The sequence below is a fragment of the Bufo gargarizans genome, chromosome 3 (genome assembly GCF_014858855.1).
Source record: "Bufo gargarizans isolate SCDJY-AF-19 chromosome 3, ASM1485885v1, whole genome shotgun sequence".
NCBI classification, from domain to species: Eukaryota; Metazoa; Chordata; class Amphibia; order Anura; family Bufonidae; genus Bufo; species Bufo gargarizans.
In genome coordinates this window covers 263950975-263969884 of record NC_058082.1, presented here as the reverse complement: position 1 = coordinate 263969884, position 18910 = coordinate 263950975, and the positions used below count along the sequence as shown (strand labels likewise).

Genomic DNA, 18910 nt, shown 5'->3' with positions numbered 1-18910 from the left:
GGACTCATCATACAGCCAGTGCGGATGAAAGTCAGCATTGCCTGAAATACTGTATTTTTTCAGACTATAAGACGCACACCAGGCTTAGACAACAGAAAATTGGAAAAAATTTAATATTTTCTACTTATTCAACCTTCCCTGGTGGTTTAAGGAACTGATTGGGGTGATTAAGTTCCTTCAAAAAAGCACAATGTAATAGAACTTTTCAAAGGTGGATAATATGATTAATAAAAATAAAATAAAAAATCATGCTTGCAAAAGTAAAAAAGAAGAAAAAAGAAAAAAAATGTTAAAAAACATTAGGAGATATAGCTTTCAGAAATCAGGTCGGGAGTGAAAGCAGGGGAAACTTGTTTTCACTTTCGCCTGCTATCATTCCCTAAGGGGCCCGGCTTATGAATAAGACATAGGGCCAGTACATAAACACAGTGACTGCAGACTATAAGACGCAGGAACTTTTTAGCAAGATGTTTTTCTTGCTAAAAAGTGGGTCTTAAAGTTTGAAAATTATGGTATTAGGCAAAGTATATGAAGCCTTAGTTTTTTTATGCATTTCATAATATGTGATGTCACCAGTAGTGTCAGAAATAAACCCAATTTTATCTGCCAGAACCCTCCTGTAATATTGTATATTGTATATGCTGTTTCTGGGGTCAGACTGCAAATATAAACCTGTGTGTAAAGGCTTAGCACTGGTATTTCCTTTGTAAATAACTGTTGCTGTCTGAAAGTTCACTGGGTTTATTTGTAAGTAGCAATGCTTTCATACCAGTATTGCCAAGATGTAATAAGCGACTTGTATTGCTGTCAAAAGTGTCAGCAAAACACTGCTGTTTTTGAAATGACCTTGCTATCCATGTAAAATCCTTGCAGTCAGAAAAACTTCACTGATCAAAGTTCATATTGAAAGACTAATAAGGCTGAAAACATAAACCGTTCTTTCACTCTTGCAGTTCAATTTTTTTTTACTTTTCTAGGGGGACACTGCATCAAAAGAATTGTTTCCTTCAAGGATTGAAAGAGTATAAAATGCCAGTGAAATAATATGATGTTAACTGCTAGCTCAATATAAGAGTCCAAGCTTCATTTTACCAAGGGAGTTATAGGGATTTCATGGATATATTACTGGCATTGTCACACTATTCATAATAGGAACTTAAGGGCCCTTTACACGGGCCGAGAATTGACAGATCATCGCTAATGAGCTTTTATCTCGTTAGCAAAGATCTGTCAGTGTAAATGCGGAACGCTCATTTATCAGGTAATTGGATAATTTGTGCAGCACATAAAATCCTTGTTTCCGGGAAACAATAGGTCTGTATGGGCAAGAGCGATGGCATTATATTCCCTATACTCTGGAGAAGATCACTGCATGTAAATGCAGCAGTTTCTTCCGCTAGCGATCAGCAGATTGTCAGGAAGGAATGCTTCCTTTACGATAATCTACTTGTAGATTGTCCTGTGTAAAGGGACCTTTAGTTTAAGAACAATTCTTAAATTCCCTATTAAGGAATTCTGGCTTAAATTAGATGTCTCTCACTCTGGAGGACTCAGCATGTGAATGGAATATATACAAAAGTAACTCAATTAAAATGTGTACCATGTAAATTGTTTATTTCACCTGTGTTTTATCAATTGTAGTGACATTTCCTGGTAGTTTATAGCTGATTGCTTGGGGACTTGTAGATGGACATCCTTTGCTCAAATTAACTTCAGGGACTCTTCAAATAAAAAGGGAATGTCCAAAGAAGACATACCCTTTAACAAAATAGAAGTGGAACTATCTTCACAAGTGGTGAGCGGCAGGGGTCATATTCGAATTTGTGATATTTCGTGAATATTTCGTAGAATATTTGTAGAATATTCGCGAATTTGAATATTCGTTAGTAGTGTTGATTGCGAATTTTCGTAATGCAATTTTTTGTAATGAGAATTTTCGTAATGCGAATTTTCGTAATGAGAATCAATGAGATTGTGAAAACTCAGATCCGATGGTATATTCTAACCCCCAGGCATTCCCATGGTGACGGGGACGCTTGTTGGGGAGGAGTATGCCATAGTGGAACAACTGTACAGATTTAAAAATAAAAGACGAATATTCTAAAAAACAAATATATTCATTTTTTAGAATATTTGTTATATTCTAAAACAAGAATATATAGCAATATAGTGAATATTCGAAAAAAAAAATGAATGTAGAACAATTTAGCTTCAGATGAGAAAAAAATTACAACTGTTAGACAGAGAAGATTATAGCACTATATTAGCTAAATTGCTCTATATTCGTTTATTTTTTTTCCGAATATTCGCTATATTGCTATATATTCGTTTTTTGAGAATATTCGTAATATTCTAAAACAAGAATATATAGCAATATAGCGAATTATTATTTTACGAAAATTCTCATTATGAAAATTCTCATTAAAATTTTTTTCGCATTATGAAAATTCGCAATCAACACTACTCCTAAAGTCAAAGATATTGCAGCCTTCTCATTGGCCCACAAGCTAGAAGCAGGGAGGGATCATGTGTACTGTTTAAAAAAAAAATGCTATATTGCTATATATTCTTGTTTTAGAATATTACGAATATTCAAAAAAACAAATATACAGCACTATATTGAATATATTTGTTTTTTAGAATATTAATCTTTTTTTCCATCTGATTCTTCCCTGCTTAACTTAATTCTAGTGCTATAGTTGTGTGTGGGTATTGTAAAATAGAAGTAGCAGACTATGGGGGCCTCATCTGTGTGTGTAATGAGGGGGATCTGATGCTGACATACTGTTATGGGGGAATCTGCTGCTAATGCACTATTATGAGGGGGTCTGATGCTAACAAACTGTTATGGGGGGATATGATGCTGATACACTGTTATGGGGATGCTTTATTAGGGGAAACTCCTGGCAGTCAAGTGGGGAGGCATGTACAGGCACAGCAGGAACGTTATGTAGAAGGAAAGCCTGCACTCATCCACCATCTCCCTCTGGCAGCAGCATGACCACCCAGGAGCTTTCCCTGCTCACTCTAGGGCAGGGGACAGGAGGAAGATGTCATCACTTTGATATGCAGGGGACAGGAGGAGAACCAGGTTAGTACACATGCCGGTACATCACATACATTGCATGCCAGTACATCACATGCATACATTGCAGGCTGCTCTCAACAAGCTGCCCGGCACGGCTGCAATTTTCATGTGATTTGCCAGTTATGTGCTATATTTGCACTTTGGGGGGGGGGGGTGTCTTATAGTCAAAAAAAGTCAATAAATTGTCAATTAAATATGCTTAAATGGTTTGTCTCACTTCAGCAAATTACATTTGTCATGTAGACAAAGTTTATACAAGCTACTTACTAATGTATTGTGAATGTCCATATTGCCTACTTTGCAAAAGTCCTGGCCTCTCTGGTGGACCTTGGGAGTTTGCATAGGCGCACAACCACAGCAGCTCCTGTCCAGCCAACTTGTATCTGAGCTTAAGGGGGTATTCCGGTTATGTAACATTTTTTTTTTTACTCCTTTAGCATTTGTGTGTATGTGGTGCACTTAAATTAACCTGATACATATCAGCCTCTGAAGTGACTGTTTATAAATTATGAAAACCACTTCTTCCAGGCTCGGACAGATTGACAGACACACAGAAATACAGAAACAGACAACTACACACACAGAAAGCAGTGTAAACATCAAGCAACAGATGACGCAGATAGGGAAAGACCAAGTGACACTGAGCAAGTTCTACACAGGCAAGTGGAGAAAAGAAACAGAAATAGCTACAACAAAACCTTGTGAGGACGTGTCAGGATTATTCAGCAAGCCAGCTTCATGTGATGTAGAGCACAGCTCCCTTACATGCCTTGTGGAATCAGCAGACAGGAAGTTCAGAGCATAGAAGCGCTGTCCAGAGCTACTCCCAGGTGCAAGAGAATGTACGTCACAGAGCTGGGACTAGACACAGAGCAGAGAAACTGATCATGATCAACCAGCAGCAGGAGAGAGCAGACAGGTCTAAGGGAGACTAAGAAGTAGGTAGGTATTATTAGCGTTAGTTGTAACTCCTGTATTCAAGCAGTATATAATGCAATCAAAAAGAGGCAATATGGACAATCCCAATACATTAGTAAGTTGTATTAACTTTTTGTACACGATAAATGACATTTACTGAACTGAGACAACGCCTTCAACTGCATCATAAGTAAATTAAAATGTGTTTGGGTTAATTTTCCATTCTCCCATATATTTTCTATTTACCTATTAACCCTGGGTATACTGAAAGTGGTGAAATCAATGGTTAAAATATATTCCATAACAGAAAGAGCATGAGGCAGATTTGAAAATCCACAGTTCAATTCTCCCCTCAGAAACTGTCCACAATCTGTAAATAAGATTTTTAAAATCTCAGTCACTTGTATTGTCAGTCGGCTTGTATTGTAATCCACAGTAAAATTTGCCTATGTAAATCCAAAGGTAAAATCCGCAGAAAATCTGACAAGTGAATCTGACCGAATACTAAGAAAAGTAAAAGGAATTAATATAAAAGCACACAAAAAATTGCATTTTAAGGTACTATTGTATTAAGGATGTTTTAAGGAATAACCAATGATGTATCACATATTTACCAGTTTGTTTAAATTTCTCCTGTTCTTGCACCGGTGATAACAGACAATCCCCATTCTTGTCTGGTTTGTTGAAAATTCTGGAGTGTAATGATTTATCCACTTTTGTCAGCGAGCTGGAAAACACAAAGAAATGGTGACTCAGGGGAATGATACATTTTCTCAAACATTCTGCCTGGGAAACAATTGCATATAGAGAAGTACATACTGTAGAGCTGACACGCTTATATACGTGCCTCCTGCTATCAAAGGGGCCTGTTCTTGACAAATGAGTAATGTAAAGCAGTAGGATGGCTTTCACTTTTTTGTTTGCTTTGATATTGATAGGAATGTAACTGTAGAATAATTTTGTGTGCTAAAATAATTGATGTATAAAATAAAAAATGGGAACAACTACTAAGCCATATTCTGGCACAACTGTAAGAAATATACGTAAGCCAATATCCCATGTGCGCTGCTATTTATTCTTCTTCAGTGCTGGCTCTTTTGAAGGGTTAGTCCAGCCATAAAAAGGAATGAGCGCTGCTTCCTCTTCATCTAGGAAGTGCAGTGCAATACTTCAGTGCAGTTCGAATGAATTGAGCGAGTACTTGGAATTACACTATGCCACCGCTCCACAGGAAACGAGGTGTAGTGTAAAGACCAGGAAGCAGTGTTTGCATAGAGTGCCGCCTCCTCGCCAAACAGCTGATCAGTGGGTGTGCCGGGTGTTGAACCCCACCAATCTGATATTTATGACCTATCCTCAGGACAGATCATCAATATTAATGGCTGGACAACCCCTTTAAGCTCTTTTTAATTAGGGAACATTTATTATTAATGTCTACAGCTTGGCTGCATGGTAGTTTAAAGGGGTTGTCAGGATAGGTCATCAATATCATATCGGTGAGGGTCTAACGCCCGGCATCCCCATCGATTAGCTGTTTGACGAGGAGGCAGTCCTCCATGTGAGCACCGCCTTCTGGTCTTTACACTACATCTCATCTCCTGTGGAGTGGTGGCATATTTTACTCAAGTTAATAGAGCTGGTACTTGTATTACTCTGCACTTTCGAGACGCTTCCCTCTGCAGAAGCTCCACTGCCACCAATGAGTGCCAGCAATCAAATATAGTCCATAGAGCATTAACAAAATCATGCTTTTTTAGTGAAATGTATGATTTGCTTGAACAAACTGCCACCAATGATTTACAACTATGTTTAGAAGGAATTAAATTGGTGGTACAGCTGCATCAGGAATGGAGAAAATGAATGACATTACTATTTGCCTGATGTACATTAGAAATGGAGGAAAACATTAAATACTTCCAGTGCTTCTTTAACTAAATTCAAATATGTAACACATGCATTTTAGGTTTTATCCATCTTAAACAGAAATAGCATATTCCTAATCAGCAATGCATTTTGTAACTAGCCCCTTACCAATTATATTCATTTCATAGGAATAGGGGAATGTAGCCTTATCATTGCTGTTCCACATAGTTATCTGACCAACATATGAATGTTCCATTAAGCATCAAGCTGGAAATCATAAAATGATTTTCACACTAACATGCAGATGAAATGATGTTCTGTTAATCCCTGAATGCGAACCCTTGGTGTATAAAACTACACAGAAAAGCATGAATGATTTTGTGCTGTATCTTCATCTATTAATAAATCAAAAGTGTACATTAAAGGATTTGTAATTTTTATGATATCACTTTACTAATTTTGGGCTAAAAATCATTTTTTCAATTGGTCTTTATTAAAATAGTCAGCTATTCTGTCACAAAAGGTCAAAAGTTTAACTGTCTAGCTGTTTGAATTGTACTTTCACTTTGTGCCATAATCTAATAAACCTTATTTCTAAATTACTAAAAGGTCATCAACACTTGCTTAAGCCACACTCTTATCAGTAAAGTAAGAATTTACCTATAATAAGTGTTTATAAGGTCAGAGACCAGAGATAAGTCAATACCAACTACAGCCTGCTAGAGAATCTCAAGACTGTACAGAGAAAGGGGCTCAACATATGTAATAAAGACCATATGAAAAAATTCCACCTCCTGCAGCGAGGAGAACGAATGCGCTATGTGAGCGCTTATCTCTCCACGCTATATTGATTAGTTAGGGTCCAATATGCAGCTAACAAATATCTATAGCTTTTGTAAAGTGCAGTGATACTTTCATGAATTTTCAGTTAAATCCACATTTGTACCCACTTGCTGATTAGTACAGATGTAGCAGGGGTAACACACACACTCTTAACTCAAATTTCTTAACAGTGAAACAAAAGCCATTGAAAAGCAATTGCTTAACGCATTTAGTTGCATTTAGTTTAGATAACATGTCTCATAAAGCATGTGTGTTAACCCTGCTACATCCGTAGGACAGAGGAAATTTAGGCTGTAAAACTGTATGTAAATATTTGTATACATCATGTGAATTTTTAGAACTAAATGGTACACAACATTACCAACATAAACTTTTGGAGTATAATCTAATCACAATAGCACACAGATTGTCTTTTATTTATCTCATACAATGCACATAATTTTGCAAGAACTTACTTTATTATTGGCTTGCTTCTTGGCATTTGTTTCATTGCTAATACAGACCTTCCTGACACTGTGATGCCAAGGTCTGAATTTAAGATTATGGCCACCCTTCTTAGATGCCATTGTCTTACTGGCTGGCTGCATGGCATGGGGATTCTCATCACACAATTCTGTAAGTATCAAGCAGATAACATCAGCAGCTTGTTGAAAATGCTTAAAAATGCAATGAATAAGAATTAATAAAATAAAATAAAAAACTGTTACAAGAGTGAATGACATCTTAGGAAAACACCATTAAAACTAAATGTTTTGTTTTGTTTTGTTTCTATTTCCAGAACTAAAAAGTGCCCAAACCTTTTAAAAATACTTAAAATCTCTGGCATGAAAATCTATGGCACAACATTTTTAGCACAATAATGGAATTTGGAGAAGACTTTAGTTCCATATACAGTCTTAAAGGAGTTCTCTGGAAATTAAGAAAATAAAGTTACTGAAAATACTTAGATATTACTTTATTATAAATATATTCACAAACACTTTTAATTAGTTATAATGGCTTGTTTTGCTTAGGGAGCAATCATCAGGGGAAATAAAATGGTTGCCATCCTATTAGTACAGACAAAACCTGTCCTAATCACACAGCAGGACAAGTTACTTCAGAAAACTGAGCTAAAGAGTTTCATCCTCCTCCTCTCTGCTCTACTTGTCAGGGATTATCATCTTGAATACAGCTGATATGATTTTCAGATGGATCTCTGTAGGAATGGCATTCATGAGGAGACAGCTGAAGTACAGAGAGGATGGACAGGACAGACTGTAGTAATGTGGGGCTGTTGTAATGGAGACTGCATACAAGTGCTGCTGCTCATTACCCCCACTGTCATTCATGTCTCCTCATGAACTCCATTCCTACAGAGATTCAGCTGAAGATCATATTAAATTGTATTCAGGATCATAATCCCTGACAAGCAGACTAGAGAATGGGATGAGGCAGCTCTTTAGCTTAGTGTTCTAAAGTAAATTGTGTTGTTGTGTGGTTAGGACAGGTTGTATGTGTACTAATAGGATGGCGGACATTTTATTTTCCTGATGATTGCTCCCTAGAAAAAATGAGCAATTGTAACTAATGAAGTGCATTTGGGAATATCTTTATAATAAACTAATATTTAAGTATTTTCAGTCATTTTATTTTATGAATTACCGGAAAACCCCTTTAAGGTCTCCATACACATTACTACAGTGACCGCCAAAACCCCCAAGAATGGGTCTGGCAGCATTGTTCTCCTCCCTTCGTATTGAATACACATACACGTTCGGCAGAACTGAATGTGTATGTGTATGGGAGAGCTGGGAGTTGAGAGAAGTCAGCCCAACAAATCTTCAGTCAGCCTTTAGTACAAAGTCCCCTGGTGTAAGATGCTCAAATTTATTAGAAGGCACACAGCTAATTGCGACACATCTTGGGAGGTTCATATGCTGGAATATGCTGGTAGATTAGCCAGCCTCTCCCTCTGCTTGCTACTGTCTAACTGGGTTGCCGAGCCCCCTGACTGGGCGGTACTCTGTGCTTAAATAGATCCCGATTTCACTCAGAGTTTGCCACTGCCACTCTATAATTTGACTGCCTGCTAAGCTGCTCCCTGAAGAGCCTGTTTTAGCCGGCGAAACGCGAGGAATTAGGGCTTATACTCTATGAGGGTTTTCTAAACAGGGCCAAGGTCCAGCTGGCTGGGGGACGCTATTCTCACGGCGGGTGCTCCAACTACAGCCAATTTGAAGTGCTCCCCCTTGCTAGACTAAGGTTTAATAGGAAAAGCACAAGTAGGCTAGCATATCAATAGCACTGCCTTTGTTATGATGAACCGCCACTAAAACTATATTGACTCCGACCAGTTCATGTTATCTGTATTAAGACCTGACAATTAACCCTTCATGATCTGCCAGCACAAAATATGACTTTATTTGAAGGTTTTAATTGTTACAGTAAAAGTTAAGTCTTACAACACTTTAGAAGGAGGTCCCAGTTGTTGTCTACAATACCCTCTACTCCCTAGGCTATTCACTGACATTCAAGCAATTTATTAGTCAGTTACATTTTGGTGTAAAGTAGAACTGACTTAGTTGCCCAGAGCAACCAATCAGATTCTGCCTTTCATTTTAGACAGCTCATTTGGAAAATGAAAGGAGGAATCTGATTGGTTGCTATGGCCAACTAAGCCAATTCTACTTTACACCAGTTTGATAAATTACCTCCTATGTATCTTATCTCTGACATGTCAGAAGGTCATTGTTTTGTAGATTTCTCTTACAAATTCTCCAAGTTTACCAAATCTTTGCACTGTTAATATGTTAAAATGGCCACAGCTAGTAAAATTATTACAACTTGGTCAGCATGTCTTTTGCCACTAAATGGCTTCCACAATTGAATTTAATATGAACTACTAGCTGAATTTTATCATGAATATAAACTAATTAGACTAATATTACACTTTTTTATTAGGACATAACAACGTCTATATTATTATATGTACCCTTCAATTAATGAGCAATTAAGCATAACCTACATTACCAACTGTATTTTTTGCATGAAAAGGTAGAATATAAGTACAATGAAGTGACACGCACAATACATGCCGCTGCCTACAGGTACAATACAAGCTGCTGATGAAATGTAAAATATATTTTACCACAAACATAAAAACTTATTCATTTTTAATTATTTTGTGGAAGCTTAATCTTTTTGTAATAAACACTAAATATAAAAATAAAATGCAAAGAAATCGAGTAAAAGAAGTGCATAAAAAAGAAAACCACATTTGAGTAATTGTCAGTAGAGTAGATGATTTTTGAAGGTTTACTGTCACTAAGGCTTATAGTCTGTGAAAGTACAGAATATAATTTGCATTTCATAATAGATTTAGCTGCAGCATTTAATAGTGTAAGTTATTACATGCAATGAGATGCAGTCAAAGTTTCTTTATCTAATATTGTAATAAACACTTTAATTTTAAGTGAAGATGTGATGCATAAAATACATTAGAATGTAAAGCAGTACATATATCCCTCATTTACCACTGCAGATGTCAACAGGAGCACAGATTAGCATTTCTCTTATTCAGCCGAGCTGATCATTTTTTTGCTCTGTACAGCATTTCCCAAAGGGTTATGTTTATGCTGCTTGGGGCACTAAAGGCCTAAAGGCAGTTGTTGCATGATTGAACATTATCCCTTTACAGCACTGAACATAATCTCTCTGGATGGCAGTGATTGCTTAGCATTCAACCCACAGGCTCCCAACTCTCATTTGCTGTATGTTAGCAAAGAAAAATATACGCCATGCATGCTTAGATGAACAGGATAAAAACAATGACATGTAGTGTTATCACATAGGATTTTAGAATATAGCTCTATATAAAGTAGATTCTTTTACCCATTTGTAAGGCAAAAGTCACATTTCTTATAACTTTTTGCCAATGTGTCCATAATTTATGTCTGACAGAAAGTATACATTTATGCGTAAGTCTACTTTCACACTTGCGTTTTGGCTTTCAATTTGTGAGATCCGTTCAGGGCTCTCACAAGCGGTCCGAAACGGATCAGTTTGCATTCTAATGGAAAAGGATCCGCTCAGAATGCATCAGTTTGCCTCCGTTCCATCTACATTCCGCTTTGGAGGCGGACACCAAAATGCTGCTTGCAAACTGAGCCAAACAGATCTGTCCTGGCACACAATGTAAGTCAGTGGGGACGGATCCGTTTTCACTGACACAATAAAACATAATATCTATAAGAGCACTGATCCTTAGAAATATTGTACAACCAGATCTGGATATATTCCCTTGTAACACCTAGTCACGACTATTATAAAAAATGAGAATCTAAAGTGCATTTTAAAGAGAACCTGCCACCATGAAATGCAGTGTAATCTGCAGGCAATTCATCATAGAACAGGAGGAGCTGAGCAGACTGATATATATAGTTTTGCAGGAAAAGATTCTGCACTTTTCATGCATCAGTCATGTGCCCCTCTCCTTTAACAGTGACCTCCACAGCGCTTCACCCCTCTAACCCCTACTACTATGTCACAGCCACAGCAAGAAGTGACTTCCAACAAATTAATGTAGCAGTATGTGATGATCAAGTGGGTACCAGAGCTGTGCACGCCTGATCATTGCAGGGGCCCGGTTGTGATTGACTGCTTGTATATGCCGGCATCGCTGTAAAAGCCGATGTTGGTGGATTAACCCCTTATATGTCACAATCAACGCTGACCGCCGCATGTAAGAGGATCGCTGAGGGAGGCAGCTCTGCCTGTCCATCGCCCCCCTGCGCTGCAGTGACAAGGGGAGGGGGGGGGCGATGGCTGCCATGGCAACCCCAAGCCTTGCCTTGAAGGCCTCAGGGTCTGTCTTGTATGGAAGCCTTTGAAACCTAGGCACACTGTCAGATTATTACACTGACAGTCAATGTAGTACAATACAGCATGTATTGTGCTACATTGCTACATTGAAACAAGGAACAGACCCTGAAATGTTTAAGTCCCTGTACTGGGACAAAAATAAAATGTGAAAAAAGTAAAAAAAAAGTGTTTTATAAAAAAAAAGTATACCCTAAAAAAGTGCTCCTTTCCCTTCATTAAGTTTTTTTAAATTAAGCATATAATGAAAATAGACATATTAGATATTGCCACGTCTATAACGAGCAGATCTATAAAAAAAATCAAAGCATAACCTACCCCGTCAGGTGAACACTGTTAAAAAAAAAATTGTGACAAAACAGCAATTTTTGGGTTACCTTGCCCCAAAAAAGTATAATCTTGAACGATCAAAAAATTTTATGTACCCAAAAATGGTAGCAATAAAAATGTCAACTGTTCCCACAAAAACCAGCCCCACACAAGATGATCGGCAGAGAAATAAAAAATAAAATATAGCTTTCAAAAAATGGTGAATACAGTGAATACACTGCTCTTTAAAAATAACACATGATCTATCCTGTTAGGTGAACGCTGTAAAAAAAAAAAACGAAAAATGAAAACAGTGCCAGAACAGGCACATTTTATTTTTGTCCCAGTACAGGGACTTAAACATTTAAGGGTCTGATCCCTGTTTCAATTACATTTTTTGTTTACTTTGCCTCACAAAAAACATAATGACGAGCGATCAAAAATCATATGTAACCCTAAATAATATTTCTCCGGCAGCCATCAACTGGAGCAGTCAGAGACTAACTGTATCCATACATTTCCAATTTGGATACCTGTCTACTTTCACAGTGTGACAACAAACCGTATATAATGCTCCTTTACAGCCGAACATTCTACACTAGACCAACCTATAAGAAAAAACTCACATATAATGTATAGATTACACTGGGGTCTAGTATAATATACTGAGCCAACCCAAAAACAGAACCAATAACCCCAAAGAAAAGTGGGAGACACACATATAAAATATATGTAATTTATTGAGACATGATCACATAACAAACAATAAATATATGAAACAAAAGGCACAAGTGTACAGGAGGGGGGGAGACCTCATGTAAGGAGGTCAAATACAACCTCTCTCCCAAACACCCAGCTGGCAGGGAAAAGATGTCACAGCCCTAGGTATACATCAGCATGAAAATTGTGAGAACTGTAGGTTCACTCAAAGTAACATGTACTGGTATGTATGTTGCATGCACAGAAAAATAAATGAAAAATGTACAAATAGCACAAGGCAAACTAGCCCACCCAAAAACCTGGGATGGCCGCATAAGATATGCACATAGCCATTGAACTCTCCTGTACACTTGTGCCTTTTGTTTCATATATTGTTTGTTATGTGCGCATGTCTCAATAAATTACATATATTTTATATGTGTGTCTCCCACTTTTCTTTGTGGTTATTGGTTCTGTTTTTGGGTTGGAACATTCTACGCTAGGCTGCATCTAGGACACTGCGCGGTGATTCAAAATATCAGCTCCCGATCACGTGGGACGCCACGTGGGACGCTGCAACAGTGCATAGACCATGCCCAGCTACCAGAGAGAAACGTCTCCAATTTGGACTCTCTCACAGCGGATACCCTTCGAGAGTGGTAAGGTAACCATTACCATTAATGAATGCTCCTATATACAAAATTACCATCAAAGTATCGTTATATATATAGTTACAACTCCTGCTCAATCAATGTTTTTTTTTATATATCAGTGACTGTGATCAGCAAGGACTTGACATGATAAAGACCGTAACCTCCTTATAACAACGGTCATATAATGGTCTGTTATATACAAGTCTATATTAATATTATTGCTGATATACTACAGACATATCAATGAACCACATAGTTGCTATATATCAGCAATCCATGTATAACAGCTGTGACTTTATACTATATGAGTTATAACTTACGAACAGTGGGATATTTTAACTTTAATCAGCACTATCAGAGACTGATCTATTGCCCGTTATCTAAGAATGCAATTTATGTGCAACATCTAGTCTGGTTGACTTTATACGTATACATCTGAAACTCAATAGATGTCATTCCATCATTTCTTCTTTTTTGGGGATTTTATGTTTGTTTTATTTTTACTATTTTAGATTTTTATACATTCTATTTTATATGAATCAGCTATGGTAATGTAAATCATTGTGGAGGATCCACAAACCAATATTCAGAACCCTCTCCATCACTGAGATGGTATTTACCATTTATATAGGGAACTAAATGTTTGTCCCTGAGTCCAGGTTACCACAAACACTAAACGTGTGGTTATCAGACAGGACCTCTAATGAGTCGCTAGAATATTGTGTTTTATGTACATAATTTTATATGTGATCAATAAATGTGTTTATATGTATTGAAGTACTCTATATGACATCAGGTAATTGAGTGCCCTTCAATATTTATACAACTTAAAATTATCCCAGTGAAATCTACATTCCAAAACGTATATTGCTCCTTCCCTTCTGCGCCCTGCTGTGTGCCCATGCAGCAGTTTACGACCACATATGGGATGTTTTTGTAAACTGCAGAATCAGGTTAATAAATTTTGAGTTTTGTTTTGCTGTTAACCCTTGCTGCCTTACAGGGAAAATTGATTAACATGGAAAATCTGCAAAAAGAAGTGAAATTTTGAAATGTCTCCTCAATTTTTATTTAATTCTTGTGGAACACAAAGGGTTAAAAAGTTTGTAAAATCATATTTGAATAACTTGAGGTGTGTAGTTTCTAAAAATTGGTCATTTATGTGTGGTTTCTATTATGTAAGCCCCACAAAATTACTTCGCAACTTGATTGTTCTTTTAAAAAGAGAGTACTGGAGATTTCATTAAAAATGTAAAAAAATTGTATCCAAAATTGTACTCTTACATCTAACATCCCAAAAAACTAAAATGACATTTACAAAATGATGCCAACATAAAGTATATATATATATGGGAAATGTAAAGTAATAACTATTTTATGAGTTATCACTATCTGTCTTAAAAGCAGAGAAATAAAATTTTTGAAAATTGCTAATTCTTCCCAATTGTTGGTAAATTTTGGATTTTATAAGAATAAATAATTATATCGACTTAAATTTACCACTGTCATGAAGTACAATGTATCATGAAAAAACAACCTCAGAATGGCTTGGATAAGTAAAAGCGTTCCAAATTTATTACTACATAAAGTGAAATTTCGGATTTGCAAAAAATGGCCTGGTCAGGAAGGCAAAAACTGGGTGTGTCCCGAAGAAATTAACATTTATGTCCACAACACCGCACCCCCTAAACAATGATCTCCACAGCGCCCTGCCCCTTAACAGTGGCCTCGACAAGCACACCACCTCCTTGACAGTGACCTCCACAGCACTATGCCCCTTTAACAGTGACCTCCACAGTGTCCCACCCCTTACCTGTGCCCTCTACAGCACTCTGCTCCCTTAACAGTGACCTACACAGAACCCCTTCCCATTAACAGTGACCTCCACTGTTCCCTGCCTCTTAACACTGACCTCCACAGTACCCCACCCATTAACAGTGACCTCAACAGCACCCCACCCTCTTAACTCCACAATGACGCACCCCTTAATAGTGACCTCCCCAGAACCCCACCTCCTTAACAGTGCCTCCACAGCATAATGTTCCTTTAAAAGTTACCTATAACAGTAATGGAAAATGTTGTTATGGAAATCTGGTGTAAAACTGTGTGTTTGTCGGACCTATGAGCTTCTATTGGCTAATAAGGGTCATGTGATAATGTGTATGTCAGGATATAAGTGTAATAGCTGCAAGCTTCTAATAAGGGTCATGTGACGGTGCCATATTTGCATTTTTGTGGAATATCTCAAAAACAGCACGTCCTGGAAAGCTGAGACCTTTTTGACAACCTTCCCAAACTCCTGATGTACCTATGTGTCAAATTTGGTGTCCAACAGTTCAGGCATTTGGATGCTTATAGAGGACAGACGGATAGATATTGATTTTTATAAGATATAGATGCAGAGAAAATAGTCATCTCCCAGATTATCTCAGGGAGAAAGGATTGAACAGGCAACAACCATTTTGATCCATGTGTCCTTCAACTTAGACATTCAATTGTTGAAAACAAAATCTGCCAAGAAAAAATCTATTTAAGCTTTATCTATTTTTTTATATTTCCCAAAACTTTTATTTGTACATTTTTTTTCCTAGGCAACATTAGGGGACTTGAACATGACCACTCACATAATAATAAGCTAGAATACTTCTGTATTCCAGTGTATTATTTTAGTTAATATAATAACTGTAATTATGCCTATTCAGCCATGCCAAAGGAAAGGGTGAGTAGGTATTGACATGACAGGCCATGGCAATTTGACAATGTATTGTGGGGGGCGATGATGGGGTGAGAGAAGAAGCCATGGTCAGCATTAACAGCAGCATCTAAAGAGTTTAACTGCTGGATCCTGACAGTGACAGCATGGTGTCAACCATACAATACAGCTGGTACCTGCAACTGATGGAGCGGGCACAGCTACTGAGCTTGCACCATTCACATAGCATTCCAGAGCAGCACATGCTAAATACTAGAGATGAGCGAATTTCTCAAATATTCGATTCGGCAGGTTCGCTGAATTTTCCGAAAAATTATGGTTCGATCCTATTTTATTTGTGGCGAATTAAGTTAAAAAACTGCTATTTCCTGGCTGTAGAGAGCCTTTTATAGTGGTGTAGAACACTGCGCCTTGCAGTAACACTTATAGGGAGTCTGCTGTGGTAGTGAAACAATACTGTGAGTCAGTATGATATGTAGATGAAAGGTGTCGCTCTTAGAATCACTGCACACTTCACTTATTTGGGCAGTTATGGGTCGAAAACTGACCAAATAACTCAAGTGTGAACTCAGCCTAAGGGCTTGTTCACACGAACGTAAGGGCTCCGTGTCCATGCTGTGGACCGCATATGGCGGTTCCGCAATACACGGGTTACTTGAATGGGTCCAGAAATCCGGAGATGCAGTGCGGAATGGAACGGAAGCAAGGAACCCCACAGAAGCACTATGAAGTGTTTCTGTGGTGTTCCGTTACGTACTTCCGTTCCGCAAAAAGATAGAACTTGTTCTATCTTTTTGGGGAACGGACGGATCGCGGACCCCATTCGTGTGAACAAGCCCTTAGGGTACATGCACACGTTCAGGATTCATGTACGGAGAATCCGCACTGAAATCCCCAGGTGTTCGCAGGCAAGTCCGTGCGGTCAGTCCGCATCAATTGGTGAGTATTTGCATGCGGATTTGGTGCGGATTTGGTGCGGATTTTCCGCAAGCGGATTTTAGTGAATAAAGAAAATCCGGTCAGTAAAAAAAAAAATTAAATCCGCACCGCAGGTCAAAATCCTCATGGAAAATATGCACGCAATCCTGATCATGTACATTTAGCCTTACAGGTCAATGTTAGCACCAGGTATAAAGAACCATGCAGAGGCCCGAGATCCTACTATAGCGTGAAAGAGTGCACTCCTTTTACACCAATTCACTGATTCCACATAGATTTCTACAGAATCTGTTCTATTAATCGCTTATACAAGTAGAGCACCCCCAGACAGAGTAGAGTGGGTGTCAGCAGTAAGTTTGTGTTGAGGTCACTGATTATTTTGCCCTTCCTCTGATCCGTCAGCACAATAACGCCCAAAAAACAGATCCTGTCTGTGGAGCATCCGCCTTCACTCGGTAAGCATTTGGTCAGTAATCCATCAGTATTGCTAAAGCCCAAAAAAACAGGAGTGGATCCAAAACAGAGATGACACGTGAACGGAATATTTGCATATCTTCTGTGTTTTGTACCCACTCCTACTTTTGGCTACCGAATCACAAGCCAATTTTGATGCAAAATAGGGACCATGTCACAGCTGTTACATAGACAGGATCCACTGTGTGTCTCATTTTTCCTTTCTTTTGACAGATCAGAAGAATGGTCACAAAAATGATGTCAGCCAGGCCTAAAGGCAAAATAGTGGCCCAGTCATGAAGTGGGAAGGGTGGAAACAACATTAGAAATCCACATAGTGGCCCTATGACATAGTGGTGAGGTGGAAGCAGCATGAGGAGACCACAGAGTGGCCCAATGACAGTGTGGAGGTGGCAGCAGCATCAGAAGGCCACAGAGTGGCACAATGACAGAGTGTGAAGGTGGCGGCAGCAGTAGCATCGGGAGGAGGCCACAGGAAAGCAAAATGACAGTGTGGAGGTGGCAGCAGCAGCATCAGGAGGCGAGAGTGGCACAACCACAGAGTGTAGAGGTAGCGGCAGCAACAGCATCAGAAGGAGGCCACAGGGTGGCACAATGACAGTGCGGAGGTGGCAGCAGCATCAGGAGACCTAAGTGGTGAGGTGGAAGCAGCATCAGGAGACCACAGAGTGAACAGTTGACAGAGTGGGGAGGTAGGTGGCAATACCAGTACCAGCTGGTGGGTGAAAGAAGGCGCACTTGGCATCACATGTGTGGCATCAGGCGGGTGGCAGCATCTGAATAGTAGCTGAGGCAGGTAGCCAGAAGAAACCGGTCTCTTTAGTCAAAGTGTTGGTGTGGCACCATGGATGATCTACTCTGATGCATCAGGCATTGGTGGGTGAAACTCCTGGCTAATCCATGCCTGATTCATCTTGACAAAGGTCAGTCTCTCTACATTTTGGGTGGAAAGGCAAGTTCTTCTTGGGGTAACTAAACACCCCCTCTGATGCCACACTACTGGCTGGGCAGGACCGCTTTTCCAGGGCAAACTCTGCCAGTTATGGCCACAAATCCAGTTTGGCTGCCCAGTAGTCCAGCGGATCTTCAATGTGGGGTGGCAGTGTGCTCTTCAGGTATGCCACCACCTGCTGCTTCAGGTCTTGTTCTAGGTCTAGCTGCTGCTGGTGAGTAGGAGGGTAAAGAAAGCTGCTCATCAGTGACTGTAGTCTCAAGTTGTGCTGATGGAGCTAGAACTGCTCCTACCCCCCCCCCCCCTCTGCCGCAGCAGCCGTGACAGAGGAACCTGAGCGCAGAGGGCCCCTCTGGTCAGACATGCGAGAGGTTGGACGATGGCGCAGATAGGCAGCGACCAACTGACTACATAGGATGTCTCTATAGTAGTTCAGTTTGTCCTCCCTCTCAGCGGGTGTAAAAAAGGCCCCCATTTCGGATCAGTAACAAGGGTCCAACAAGGTGGAGATCCAGAAGTCATCCCTCTGCCGAATGGTGACAATTCGGCTGTCACTGTGCAAGCAAGTGAGCATGCATCGGGTCATTTGTGCAAGTGAC

General features: G+C 39.0%; 1 protein-coding gene across 1 annotated transcript in view; it reads right to left on the bottom strand.

The window, feature by feature from the left end:
• LOC122931526 (dynein beta chain, flagellar outer arm-like) overlaps nt 1-18910 on the bottom strand; it is a 466905-nt gene that overhangs the window by 14589 nt on the left and 433406 nt on the right. The window contains exons 98-99 of the mRNA XM_044285594.1: nt 7168-7325; nt 4621-4733 (exon numbers count right to left, since the gene is read on the bottom strand). Of these exons, the coding sequence (XP_044141529.1) occupies nt 4621-4733; nt 7168-7325 (271 nt within the window). The remainder of the gene's footprint in view (nt 1-4620; nt 4734-7167; nt 7326-18910) is intronic.